The sequence below is a fragment of the Dendrobium catenatum genome, unplaced genomic scaffold (genome assembly GCF_001605985.2).
Source record: "Dendrobium catenatum unplaced genomic scaffold, ASM160598v2 fragScaff_scaffold_146, whole genome shotgun sequence".
NCBI lineage: Eukaryota > Viridiplantae > Streptophyta > Magnoliopsida > Asparagales > Orchidaceae > Dendrobium > Dendrobium catenatum.
This window is the reverse complement of record NW_021318608.1, coordinates 1,904,384-1,919,292: the sequence shown is the minus strand read 5'-3', so window position 1 is coordinate 1,919,292 and position 14,909 is coordinate 1,904,384. Positions and strand designations below refer to the sequence as shown.

At 32.0% G+C, this 14,909-nt stretch overlaps 1 protein-coding gene across 1 annotated transcript; it reads left to right on the top strand.

Annotated features, from left to right (window-relative positions):
- The first annotated feature begins 2,896 nt into the window (after nucleotides 1-2,896).
- Nucleotides 2,897-11,674, top strand: LOC110094000 (probable LRR receptor-like serine/threonine-protein kinase At1g56140). The gene is made up of 20 exons (XM_028701056.1): nucleotides 2,897-4,714; nucleotides 4,863-4,934; nucleotides 5,007-5,078; nucleotides 5,207-5,278; nucleotides 5,469-5,540; nucleotides 5,640-5,717; nucleotides 5,843-5,914; nucleotides 6,011-6,076; nucleotides 6,255-6,320; nucleotides 7,416-7,460; nucleotides 7,550-7,614; nucleotides 7,696-8,084; nucleotides 8,372-8,573; nucleotides 8,653-8,817; nucleotides 8,919-9,037; nucleotides 9,338-9,548; nucleotides 9,624-9,855; nucleotides 9,927-10,077; nucleotides 10,566-10,983; nucleotides 11,539-11,674. The coding sequence occupies exons 1-19, from the start codon at nucleotides 4,569-4,571 to the stop codon at nucleotides 10,899-10,901; spliced, it is 2,631 nt and encodes an 876-aa protein (XP_028556889.1). The 5' UTR covers nucleotides 2,897-4,568; the 3' UTR covers nucleotides 10,902-10,983; nucleotides 11,539-11,674.
- The last annotated feature ends 3,235 nt before the right edge of the window (nucleotides 11,675-14,909 follow it).

The window sequence follows — 14,909 nt, the reverse complement described above, 5'->3', positions numbered from 1 at the left end:
GTTTAAATGTCCAAGTCATATCCTTGTTCATTTCAATTTGAATATTCAAAAATCCACTGTGGTTCGAAATTGATTCAAGATTGATTTCAGTTCAAATTAAGCCTCTTGCACATTTTTTATTTGAGTTCAATAGCTTATTAAATCACTTAGATTTGTTCAAAAGTCCAAGTACAAGTCTCATTTTTTGTTCATTTGATGTGCAAATCAAGTCCAAGTACGGCTCGTTTTCACCCAAATTTCAGTAGCCTCCCGGCGTCTCCCGGTTTAAGGGAAAACTACGAGAAACTGGGCCTTCCCACCATACACAATAAAGGCATGTATGGTAAGTGTCCTCGGACGAGGACACTGCGGCCGTGAACTTTCCTCCCACCACGCGCAATAAAGGCGTGCTCGAAGGTACTTATGAGTGACCCGACCTCGTCATAGGTGCCGCACCGGGGTCCCATCCCACCACTCGTAATAAATGCGTGTATAAATGGTTTGCCGGTGCGCCACGCACACTGAAGTAGAGTTTAGGTGATTGCCCGCCTTGTCGTAGGCATCAGACCAAGGTCCCATCCCACCACGTGCAATAAAGGCATATATAGGCAGTTTTCCGGTCCACCGCAAACAACGAGGCCAAGAATATGAGTTTTAGAAATATTCGTACCTTTGCAGGGTTGGCGTGTAGATCCGGGCAGGAGAAGACATTTGCACTTTGCTTCTTTTTTTTTAGAATTTAATTATAATTAATTATCAATAATAATTAATTGTAATTAAAGATATTTAATTATAATTTTAAAAAATAATTAATTATGATTAATTAATGATAACTAATTATCATTAATTATAATTAATTATGATTAATTAGAATTAGTGTATAAATTAATTATCTAATTTAACTTAATAAAATAGTTAGTAATATAATTAGTAATTATAAATTAATATAATTATCTTATACATTATTAAACATATAATTAATAATATAAATAATAGTTAAATAATTAATGAGCAGTAGAATTCTTAAGTGATTAATGAGATTATTAATAATAAAAATTATAATTAAAACTAATAAAATAGTAATTAAATTATTAATTAAATAATTAGTAGGAATATTATTCAAATAATTAGTTATTTCAAATAATTAGTTATTTCAAATAATTAGTTAATTCAATTTTAAATCTCCAACCGTTGTAAATCCTTGTTATTTCTTGCCAAACATCTTTCTGGATTTAACAGGATTTAAAAATTATCATATCAAATACAATTCAGGATTTAAGAGTCCAGGATTTACTAAATCCGGATTTACAGGATTTAGTAAATCCTACTAAAATTGAATCCAATCCTATACCAAACACCCCTCGAGCGGGGATTGAGTAGGAATCACGGGATACAACTCAAACGGCGCCGAATCAGCCGAATTTGCGGAGACTTTCGGCGGAGTTCGCGGATCCGCCGGGTAAAAGGTATGCGTGATTTCCATTTTTGGTATTTTACGTTGAGGTTAACAAGAAGTAACAAAGAAATGACTATTCATAAATTATTGCAACATAAATAAAAAGGGATTGACTATCCATTAAATCATTGCAACATAAATAAAAAATAAATAACAAAAAAAAATCTTAAATCAAATTTCACCATGAATAAATTGACTATCCATGCAAATATGAATAAAATTAACAGTGCATGCATTCCACTTAATCCAGATATGACTAGAGGAGCAAAAATTAAATTATTGCAACTATTCTCTGAAATGAATAGTCTATGAGAAACATGAAACTAAGAATCATTAAAAGCACCATGAGAAAGCTTCCAAAATATAAAGTAATCTAGATTATGAGAAGTAACAAAGTTTTTGCACATCAAGATTTTTTCAGGGCTACTAAAACCACGAACATTACAAACAACCAAGTTAGTTTTGAACATTACGCTTTATGTTTATTTTTGGGTTCCTTCTCATAACTCTTTGCACGAGTAGTAATGGTTCCTTGAACAATTGCATTAGGAACCGAGCAGCTAGAACCTCAGAAGATTCATCATCTTTAAGAACATCAAATTTATTAGGAGAATATAACTAGTTAGATTGTCTCATTACTATTGTGACGCCCCATAATCTAATTTAGTAGAATTATTTTTTTATCTTTTAATTTACACAACCAGATTATCTAATTTCTTTTATCAATCTAAATAGCAACAGAAATAAAACTATCGATCTTATGACAAAAACTATTTTAAAATTTGACTTATATTGACTCCTGAAAAATTATTTACCTGGGCCAAAATATGAGTTAATACAACTATAGAAATAGTAATGGAAGGGGGAAGATCACTAGTAGGGAAGTTTAAATTTGGAATAATAGCAGGTATGTTAGTAGAGGAAGAAGCACAATCTTCAAAATTAGAAGAGTTAACCTTGTCAGATTTAAACTCATCATGTTGATCAAAGCTAGAGGAAACAACAGGAACATGAAAGGAAGCCAGGGATCACAATTTAATTCAAAACCAGAATTTTCATCACATAAATATTATTGTACTTAAAGGAAGTTTCAGCATTAGAAATAGGAAGAGCAGCTTCATCTAATGGATTAACATCAACTATATGGACCCCAGAGAGACCAGCCCCCAATAAACCCGATGGGTTAACAATAGGTTTTGGGATGTAATGATTAGGCATTTTAGATTTTGACCTAATCCTAGTTCCTTCAAGCACCCTATTAGTGCTTCTCCCATAATTAGAAACATTACTAAGAACAATAGGATTAGAGTTTGGGTTAGTGTTTTTAGGACAAACGTTAAAGGGATGATCAAAAGAGCCATAATGTTTACAAACTTTTAGTTTCTAGTCATATTGAACATAGAGTTTACATAGTTTACCATCATGTGAGATCAGAATTTCATCAAATAGATTAGATTTCCCATTCACTTGCATACAAACCCTAGCAAAAGTGAGATGGGAGCTCTAAGTCGTTAGTCAGTCAATAGCCAACATGATACCTATATAGCTAGCTATCATAGATATACCTTTAGGGTTCTAACAAGCAGGAGGAAGATCATGAATTTTAACCAAAGTGGAATCGAGGTAATTCTTCACGTTTAGGAATGAAAGAGGGATACCATTTTTGTAAAATGAAAGGTATACCAAATAAAAACTTTGGCCCCCTTGACCAGATAATCTCATAATCTTTGAATTGAGTAAAACGCAATAGGAAAAACCATCCAAAAGAGAAACAAGAGATACTATTTTTAGATGCCAAATTTTTTCATGGCAAAGAGTAAAGCCTCATAGTAAGGGCACTTATTAAGAGAGTAGCTAATAAGAGAAGTTGCCAATGTTTCACAATGTTCTCAGGTTGATCAAAGGAAAAGTTAACAACATTATCATTAGGAGGAAGAAAAGAAACAAGACAAATCTACCGTAGAAGTGTCCCAAGAAGAAAGCTTAATATTCCATTTAAGGGCAACGGTGAGATCATCTGTGATAGGGTTGGTAGTCTTCGACGAATAGGGTCCCGATCGAGACCAAAGGTGAAAAGCCAATGATGGAGAGGAGATCCCTCGCATCCATCTAAGAAAGATGTGGCCTCTGGCAAAGTTGGAGACCAAAGGAGGTGGATGAACAAAATGTGTGGCAGCTAGGGTTTCCAAAGGCCCCAGAGTATTCGAAAGCAAATATTTGGAGGAGTATCTAAGAGATGATTTTAGGGTTTAGAAGTATAGGAGTTAGAAATACATAATATTGCAAACATCTTTGAGATCTAAGATAGACTCCTAAAAGAAAAGTAAAGCAAAAAAATCTATTAAAGTACCAAACCTGTTGCAAAGGGACAATGGAGACATAATAGTGGAACTATCGCATTAACACAATAAGAGAGAGGTATAGTATCCTCAAAGCCTTCATAATATCAACACAATTTAGTATGTGTGAATTTAGCAAATCTGTAGTGGTATTGCACCTGGTTGAATTTCTACTGTTCAAATCTCTCTCCTTTTAAAATGTCGTTGCGAGAAAGTCCAACTCTAGCAATAGATTTTTTTTCCTTCCAGACATGTTAAAATATTAAAGTTTGACTTCTATAATGAAGACAAACTTGGGGATGTTTGGTAGCAAGGAGGATTTCTAACTTCAATTAAGATTTAGTAAATATTATAAATCCAAATTTAATAAGTCCTAGAGGCATTAAATACTAAAAATTATTTGCACGATAGATGTAATTAATTTCATCAAATCTTAGTAAACTATTTGGCATATATAGCAAAGAGAAAAAGAATAAATATCATACTTACTCTAGGTTTATGAAATCCAGCATTTAGCCTATAATAGAATGAAATTGGGATTTGAGAGGAATTAGTGAATTACGCTGTTAAAAGAACTAACTGACAAAATTTAGCTGAAATCCTAGCTTTTTTTGTTAAATATTGCAAGTAAATAGCAACTTGGTGATAGAAATGTTATAAGAATATACCTGAAATAATTCTATTAGAACTTCTTGTATTCATCCATCACTATCACAAACAAAGGCAAAGACTTCTATCATGAAAAACAAAGTACTCTAAGTTCTTCAATCTTTATGATGTAAATTTTTTTCTTCATGGGATTTCTATGTTATGGAGATTATGATAAGCATTATTTGACTTATTTTATTTTATCTTATTATTTTGGCAGAGGATTGGGGCCGAACAACTTTAGTGGAACTCTTCCAGCTAAGCTAGGAGGCCTTTGGAACCTACAACAATGGTTAAATAATCATAACTTTATAATAAAACTACTTTTGTGAGAATGAAATCAAATGTTTTGTGTCTGCACTTTTTGTTAGTGGTAGGGGATATCATATGTTACAATTTTTTTTTCTAAGCTTACATCTGACTTATTGTTAAATTCTCAGGGACATGACTAGTTCTGGATTAAGTGGCGAGCTTCCAACTTCTCTTTCCAATCTTACGGCCATGCAGACATTGTAAGTTCTATATGCACTGAAATTTTGAGTTTAGAGAATTTGCTTCTAATCTAATAGAAATAATTAATCCAGGATGATGTCAGACAATAATTTTACAGGCAAATTACCAGACTTCATTGGAACTTGGTCAAACCTACAAGTTTTGTAAGATTATCCTTTATAGCTCTCATGCTATATATAAGCCAAATTTATCATCAATGATTAGAATTGCATACAAACAAACTTCTAGAAAATAAATTAGAGGTGCTCACTTCTATATGATGTTTCGATAGGAGGATACAAGGGAACTCCATCAGTGGTCCAATCCCTTCAAGTTTTTTCTCTCTCTTCAAACTTAATGATTTGTAAGCTTCCTCCTTTAAACTAATACTGCAAAAAAGTTTTTATGATAAAGCGTACCAACCGTCAACTAAGTGATTATATAGTTGTTTATAGCCTCATGATTAACTGTTCACAAGTGCATTATTTTTACCTAATAATTCCATCTTTTATTGAATATTTATATAATAAGAAATATTGAATGCTCTATTCTAGACGCATAGGAGACTTAATAAATAGGTGTTCATCATTGGAATTTCTTGGGATCATGACAAATCTAAACACACTGTAAGGCTTTTTGTTTCTAATCGACAATCTGCTCTCTTCTTGTTTTTTTTTATGACTTGGTGCATAACTATGACATTGTATAAATTTAACTCCATGCAGAATCTTAAGGAATGCCAAGATTTGTGCTAGTCTTCAATCAATCTTTGACTTTGCGTCTTATACAAGTTTAGTGACATTGTATGTGCTTTAATTCCTTTTCCTCTTTTAAGTTTTTTTTTTTTTAATTTACTTCAAAATAAAAATGATTTAGCAATTGTTACTTGGATGCAACTTGATTTTTTTTTTCTTTTTTCTCTACAAAGGGATTTGAGCTTCAACAACATCACAGGCAATATTCCACTATCTCTACTTAGCCTGAGCTCCCTAAACTTGTTGTACGAAATGATTGTCTTAGTGTCCCATGTTTCACTTATACTTTTCAATATTACAACCATAATTTATATTTTTTTCTCTATTATCATCCTCAACAGATTCCTTGGGAATAATAGCATAACAGGCACCTTACCTGAAACAAAGAGTTTAACACTACGTAATATGTAAGTGTATGCAAGTCACTTAGTATGTAAGTTTCTCCTAAAGAAATTGAAAAGAATTTTCTCCCTAATATATTAGCTAGGAAAATTTTCTTATTATAGATACAAATCTTATCATGTTATGATCGTTGTTGAAATTTAAGACTTTCAACTAAATATCAATTCCTTCTAACTCCTACAGAGATCTATCATACAATCAATTGTCAGGGAGCTTGCCATATTGGGTCAATGAACCAAACTTAGCGTTGTAAGTCATAGAAAAATTTATATTTTCTTATTTAGTAATCGCAATATTTTTTAATCATAAATATCCAATCATACCATTTAACCAATTCTTCACTTTATGTGCTTGCAAAGATGCCAATTTAGGAGTTCCATTGGTATTGCCATCATAGTACAAATATGTATATGCCTATAAATAGGAAACATAAGAGAAGGATAAAAGAAGATGAAATAAATGACAATCTCTTCAATAATGATTAAATATGTTAATAATAAATCTTGCATATTCCTACATTAAATAGTTTAAACATGTGATGATTTAAATATAAAATTTTCATATAAATTTAAGGTGAGATAAAGGTTCTTAGCTTGCATTTGAAAATAATAGCGACCAAAGATGAACTAGTCAAAGGTTTTGTTGCACAAAGGTTGTAATTATTTTTAGGGTAGTACGATTACTCAATGAAAGATAGTAATCTTTATTGAAAACAAAGCATTGACAACAAGACCTGTGCCAATGAAGGCACGTGTAAGATCCTTGGAGGTATAGTGGTATAGAGTGTCGATGGAGTTCCTAATGGAAAGTGTCACCATAAAGTCATCATTGCTATTATCATTGGAGAACCAAGGATATCACATAGCTTTATAAACCTACAAAAAATTGAGGTGGCTAAGATTTTCTGTGGTGAATGATGAAGATCAAGAACTATGAGAGCGATCTATTTGTGAAGTTGAAGATAAATAACCAAGTTTACACTACAATATGTATTAGAATTTAGAGGCTTTAAGTGATATATCTAAATATATCGCTATGAAATCATATTGTAAGAAAGAAAGAATCATAGAGGTCCACACCTTTATTGAATTGTCATCTTAATACAAGCATATATGTGCTTATATCAAAATAATAATAATAATAATAATCACAAAACATAATAATGGAGAACATGCTCAGTAATGATAAATATAAGAATAATTAATATATATATTAACAAATGTAATAACTTAAATGCACTAACAATTTTTTTAACACTTCATAGTTCTTTCCTATACTAATTCTTTTGTTTCATTCCAAACAAGAAGAAAGCCGAAATTTAGAATTTATTTTACTTTGTGATAGGAACTTGGTTGCCAACAACTTTGTCGCAGACAATTCCAATAACATGTAATTACCTTCATTTACCTTATTGTGTAAGTTAAATTTCATTTTGATTTATACTAGAACTTGAAATTTATTTACGATTTCACTCTCAGTGTCTTACCTTCAGGATTAGACTGTCTTCAAAGAGACATGCCATGTTATCGAGACTTTCCAGCTTGTAAGTTGCTCTCCACATCTTCATGCATTTTCTTCTCTTCATGAGCTCAAAAAATATATTTAAAGTATTTTAAACTTGTAGATTATCAATTTGCAATAAATTGCGGTGGAGGTGCAAATGTGACGAGTTCTCTTGGAACTAACTTTGACATAGATAATGCTAATCTCAGTGCAACATCATATTTTGTTACTAATTTAACAAAATGGGCAGTAAGCAATTTTGGAAGGTTTATAGATGCCTCAATTAATCCTAATGCAAATTATATAATTAGTTCTCAGATCCAATCCCAGAACACACTTGATTCAAAATTGTTTAATACTGCAAGGATGTCACCATCCTCATTAAGATACTATGGCTTGGGACTTGAAAATGGGAATTACACAGTAAAGCTACAGTTCTCTGAGATTGGAATACCAGATCAACCAACTTGGACAAGCTTAGCTAGAAGGGTTTTTGACATTTATATACAGGTAAGCAAACTAATCATTGAGAATGTCTTGTTTGAATTCTTATAAAGGATATGGAGCAATCGATCTTGATTAATTTAAAGAAAATAGTAGATTGTGAATTGGTTTTAATTGGTTAGTGTTAAATTAGGTAAATAATATAAAAAAGGGTTAAAATTAAAGTTATATATATTTATATATGTATACTTGTCTACTTGAAACCAACATCTAACAATATAATAAGTAATTGAGTAGCTTTTATGATTTTCCTTATTTTCAAGGTGCTAATAGGATCAAATATATAATTTCAGGGCATGCTTAAGGAGAAGGACTTTGATATAAGAAAGGAAGCTGGTGGGAAATCTTTTAGAGTAGTCTTGAAGGAGTACCAAGCTCCTGTAACAAACAACTTCTTAGAAATACATTTATTTTGGGCAGGAAAGGGCACAACTTTTATTCCTAGTCCAGGATATTATGGGCCATCCATTTCTGCAATCAGTGTATCTCCTTATGGTATGCATTTTTCTATGAAATTTTAATTAAAATTTCCTCAAAACCCCCCAAATTATTTTATTGCTATAAACGTTTACAGATTTCATTCCATCTGTGAGCAACAAACCCCCACATTTCTCTTCATCAAATAACAATACAGCTCTAGTTTTAGGGATTGTATGTGGTGTTGTAGTTTTGGGACTTATCGTGTCTGCGATATTAGTGTGGAAACATAAACAAAAAAATCTTAACAAAGTTAATGAAGGTAAACTTTTTTAAGGAATCTGAAATTTTTTTATTATTTATGAATGTATAGCGTTTGTATTTCCTTTTGATTTGACTAAGTTAACATGTCAAATAATACAGAGTTGTTAGGAATGACTGCTATACCAAATACATTTAGCTATTCTGAATTGAGAACAGCAACTGAGGATTTTAACCGGTCAAATTTTCTCGGAGAGGGAGGATTTGGGCCTGTATTCAAGGTCTGTTTGCCTATACATGATAATGTCAAATTTTATCTCACCACATAATTATTCTTAAAATAGTCTAATTTTATTATAATTTTTATCTTTCAATATCATAAGAGTTTCACCAGTGAAATAAATATGACACTACTTTTCAAAGGCAAGATGTGAGCACAGTGCATTTATTTTTCACCTAAAATTATATAAGCACATTGTTAAAACTTTCAAACATCCTTATACAACTACAATTATCTTGTGAAAACTAATTATATGACTTGTAGAGTTGATAGTAAAATGGATTTATTTGTTTTATCTAAGGGAAAACTACATGATGGAAGAATGGTAGCAGTAAAGCAGTTATCATTAGCATCTCAACAAGGCGAGAGACAATTCATGGCAGAAATAGCAACTATATCAGCAGTTAAACATCGCAATCTAGCTAAGTTGTATGGTTGTTGCATTGAGGGAGACAAAAGACTCTTGGTTTACGAGTACCTAGAAAATAAGAGCTTGGATCAAGCTATTTTCAGTATGTTTTGAAATAACTAGTAGCTTGGAGCAACAATTTGAGAAATTCCTTTATTTGACTGGTTACTTTTTGCAGGGAAAAAGGATTTGCATCTTGACTGGAAAACACGCTTTGAGATTTGTTTGGGAGTAGCAAGAGGCTTAGCCTATCTTCATGAGGAATCAAGTGTGAGAATTATTCACAGGGATATAAAATCTAGCAACATTCTATTAGATGGTAATCTTACCCCAAAGATATCAGATTTTGGTTTGGCAAAGCTTTACGATGATAAGTGGACTCACATTAGCACAAGAGTTGCAGGCACAATGTATGTAATGATATTTCAGTCATTTTTTATTTTTCTGCATCATTTATAATTCAAAATTATGATATTTGTAGAGGTTATTTGGCACCTGAATATGCTATGAGAGGGCATTTAACAGAAAAGGCAGATGTCTTCGGTTTTGGAATTGTTGCTCTAGAAGTTCTGAGTGGAAGGCGTAATTCAGACCCCTCTCTGGAGGAAGAGCAAAGCTACTTACTTGATTGGGTAGGCAATGATTATAAATTAACAACTAAATTATCATTCAAATTCATATGATTTGACCAGGCGGACAAAAATTTATGCTATTTAATATAGAAAATGCGATGAAGGACAAAAAAACATTCAATGTCTCATTAATAGTGCAGTGTGCACGCATATATTTTAGCATATTTGCATGAAGTAAAAGAAACAACTATAGTCATAGTTCCATTATGAATTTACATCATGCACGCATATATTTTAACATTCTTCCCATTAATTCCTCTTTCATTCACTTGCCAAGTATTGAAATGTTAACTAAGGCTTTATTTGAGATAATTTCTTACTATTTTCTAAAATTGTTTTAGAGAATCGAATTTTTTTAAACGGTTGTAGAAAGCAGCTTTCTAGTACAAAAGTCTTTTAAAGGTTAAAAAAGCGGTCACAAAAAAAGCATAAATCTGAACATATAACATAACGCAATACCTAACATGATCTTAATACTTATGTTTCAGGCTTGGCATTTATACGAGCAGAAGCATGAATTGGACTTGGTGGATCCAAGTCTATCATCATTCAATAGAGATGAAGCCACTCGAGTAATTGGTGTTTCTCTTTTATGCATCCAAGCATCGCCAACATTACGGCCGGCGATGTCGATAGTGGTGGCCATGTTGGCCGGATTTCTCGAGGTTAATGAGGTCACCTCAAGGCCTAGTTATTTAACAGAATGCCACTTCAAAGATATAAGCAGTAATTTGGCTAGTGCTGGTTTTTGCAAATCAGCAGACCTGAGAGAGACGAATAGCCAAGTTAACGTGCCATCAAATCCAGATAATGTGAATCTGTGATTTAAATGGGGACTAGTCCTTCAGCTAATGCGCTATTAAGGGAAAACTCTGTTGGGAGGAAGAGGATCCCACTTGTTGTAAGGTAAAACCAATGTGCATCATTTATAGTGTAAAGAAATTCACGCTTTCTTAAACAATTGGTCATCCTACATCAAATCAGTTGCACGAATCATAATGATTTATAAACGGCTACATAAATTCAAAGTCGCATATAGAGCTAATTTAAAAGATAAAACAGATACAAGTCATTAAAAGACTAAGAACAGGTGGGAAGTATTTTCTCTATATTTAGGGTCTATTTTGATCAATTTTTTTGCTGCTCTTTTAGACAAAAAGCATAATATCTTTTTTTTAGGTATGTTTTTTCACTATTTTTTAAAAAATTTTATAACGAAAAAAATGGTTTTTACAATCATAATAGTTAATTTATTTTTGTATAACAACTTCAGAACTAACTTTACAAAGCCCTGCAGTCGTCCTAAATAAATTTTCAATATTAATTTTGTTTTATGCATTCCACTTGTCCTTGCAGGTGTGTTGAAAACATATTTAGGTTGCTTGTTTAGAATTTTTGAACGGTTAATATCAATGACTCCTACTCTGTTGGTTAATATCAATGACTCCTACTCTATTTTAGGTCTGTTTGGGATGGCTGTAATTTTTTGTAAAGACAGTTGCAAAGTTAGTATAGAAAAAATATGCATTTTGAAGGCTGCCATTCTCCGACCTGGAAAATTATAAAGATGGGGGCTTTGTTCCTTAAAAGAATTGTTAGATGGGAGGTATCCAACGGTTACTCAATCAACTGGATGCAGGACACTTGGATTTTAGATAGAAATCTTGCTTATTGGCCGACTTTTATCAACACTCAAAATAATCATGAATTACTTCTTAAGTCTTTTATTACCAATGGTCGTTGGGATATGGACAAACTGAAGATTGCTTTCGGAGAACATCTTCTAAAACTTATACTTAAAATCCCGATTTGGAACGATAGAAATGCTGATTCGGTCGTTTTGAATGCTAAATTCTCTGGGAAATCAATTACAGCATTGGCATATGAAGCTAGTTTGGATCATAAGGAGGAGGTGGTTCATTGGAAGTGGTTTAAAAAATTAAAGTTGAAACCGAAAATAGAACTTTTTTGGTGGAGACTTTGTTATGATGCTATTCCTTCTAACGTTTTTTTGTTCAAAAGAAAGCTGAGTAACTATTCGGGATGTCCTAGAGGATGTGGGGAAGATGAAGACAACAATCACTTAGTTGGGAGTTGCTCCAAAATCAAGAAAGTATTTGACTTATTGAATTGCTGGGGATTTAACATGCCTATTTTTAATTGCTTTGAAGACTGTTTACACAGCCTACATAATGACGTGGGAAGAAATATGATTTTCGGAAATATTTTTTGTAACACGGTTTTTCTAGTTTGGAAGAGCAGGTGTAAGTATATTCATGATAATTATGAGGATTCAGACAACTATATTGCTGCTAATGCTATTTCTATTGCCTTGAGAAGCAATTTTATTCATTTCCAACCGGAATACTGGGGTGCTAACCAGCTTTTGCTGAATTCGACTTGGCATCCTCCTCCTACCGGATGGATTAAAATAAACATAGATGCAGCTCTTAAAAGGAATCACTTGGCAGGAATGGGTGTTGTGATCCGAGATGATAAGGGGAGGTTTTTGATGGCTTTCGGCAACAACTCCTTGCATTGGGATATTTCACATTTGGAGTTAATGGCTGTTCTCGATCTGAAGAATGTGGTCAAATGTTGGATGATGTTGGCTCAAGGTGTGATCATTGAAGGAGACAACTTGAATATTATCAAAGTGCTTAAAAATTCAATCAAAGATTGGAAGGTTAGTAGAAAAATTGATGAGAGTTTGGCTTTCTTACTTGAGTTTAAGCAAATTGTTTTTTCGCATTCTTTTAGGAATGGGAACAAATTAAAGGATATTTGTGCTAATTTGGCCCTTGTGAGATCTTTTTTATGGGAAGATCTTCATGATGTTATGATTCCTCCTTCTTTCTTGTATTGCTAGAAGGAGGAATGTGATGCTTTAGGTTTGCTTTGACTTGTAGTTCTTTGATTCTTTTAATGCAATTTCAGCATTTCTTTCAAAAAAAAGAATAACCTTATGAACCCTTCACACTCTCAACTTGCAAGAACTCTCTCTTAAACACTCTCCTAAATCACTCTCACGCTTTCTTTTTAATAAAATTGAAGAAGGATTTTGTCCACAGTCGGTTTAAAGACTTTTTATATGAAAGGCATGAAAACTGTCCAAAAACTAAATTTTTTAATTTTACTTTCAAGGATCGTACAGTATGATTAACAGACATACAATACAATACAGTACAGTATGAACCATTCAAAATTTTCTTGTATAATCTAGTATAAATTGATTTCATACTCTAATTGACCTGGGTACAAACTTACATCATACAGTACAATCAGTTCAAAATTGAACATATTCATCCAGTACGATTCTGTATGAACTGATTTTATACTTTTAATAATGTATTGTACAAAATCTATATCATACAATACGATCTGTTTTAATCAAACCAAGTTAAATTTGGTATGAAAATGGCCTCAACCATTTTATACTCTGGAAGTCATCTGTATGATCCTATGATTGTACTATATGAATAGTTCAAAAAGTTTACCTATTCATCAGGACGAGAAGATATGCATTCATTTCATACTCTAGATGTCATTTGTACAAGCTTATGATTGTACAGTACAAAGATTTTAAAAAAAATTAGGGGTTCATTGGGTTGAGCTTGTACATATCTATTTCGTACTCTCAAAGGCGTACATATGAAGATAACTTCGTACAGTACAAATAGGACTTGAAAGATTTTCCTAGCATGGTTTGATTGACTTTTTTTTTAGAGGTATGCATAAGTCAAATAATCTCGTATGATCTGAAATTGTACAGTAAGATTAGTTTTAAAAAGGTTACAAATTTTTTCACTCCCCTAGTGTGTATGTGCGATTACTCAATTACAATCACACTCCCTCAGACTCAAGTATAAAAGTACAGACACCAAAAATAATAAACCCTAGTCTAATTTGACTTGAAGTATTCAATAGTCTGGAGTATGATTTTTCTGAAACGTTAGTATACACAAACAACAAAAGTAATATTTCTAATATATATTAGGAAAAATGGTAGTCAATACAATAATATTTTGAAATCATCAAAAATACACATGATATGAAAACATAGTTATAAAAAGTAAGTTGTTATAATCTCCCCTATTTTGAAGATGGCAAAATAATTATTGTTATAGTTAATATTCAAAATAATTTTTCTCCTTAGCTCCCCCTAAATAAATGAACAACTAAATAACTAGGAGTTCCCATGAAGATCAAAAACCAAAAACCTAAAAAAACACCAAATAAAAATAACTTGAACAAAAACACAAACTCGAACAAAAACCCACATGAACACGAACGAACATTCAAACAAATATTCACACATGCACTTAAAACATACATGCACACACATCAATCATCAAACAATATTCTGACTTCCCCTTTTGACAATAACCAAAATTGAAGTACATCTTAGAGTGAAAGATTTCTATAGATAAACCAAAAGGGTTGAAGGAGAAAAGATTTTAAACTAATTACAAATATAATATTAATTTTGAAATACTAAAAAGATAATTTTCAAAACTTTAAATTAAATAATAACTAAGATAAGAAAAGTTAATCAGAGTCATTATTCATTCTAAATAAATTAAATAAAAATATTAATACAAAAATAACGAAATGAAAATTAGTTATATTTTTTTTTTTTGAAGGGATGCATATAGCATTAAAAAAAAGGAAAAACAATTACAAACTAGAAAGTAAAAGCAAAACAAGCCCTTTGAATCTATCATAATGGATATGTGATATACTAATTCCAACTTTAAACCCATTGGGGTGATGGGGACACCAAATATTTAAACAACCTAAAAGGTTGGTTAGTGTCCCAGAGTTCCCAAAAG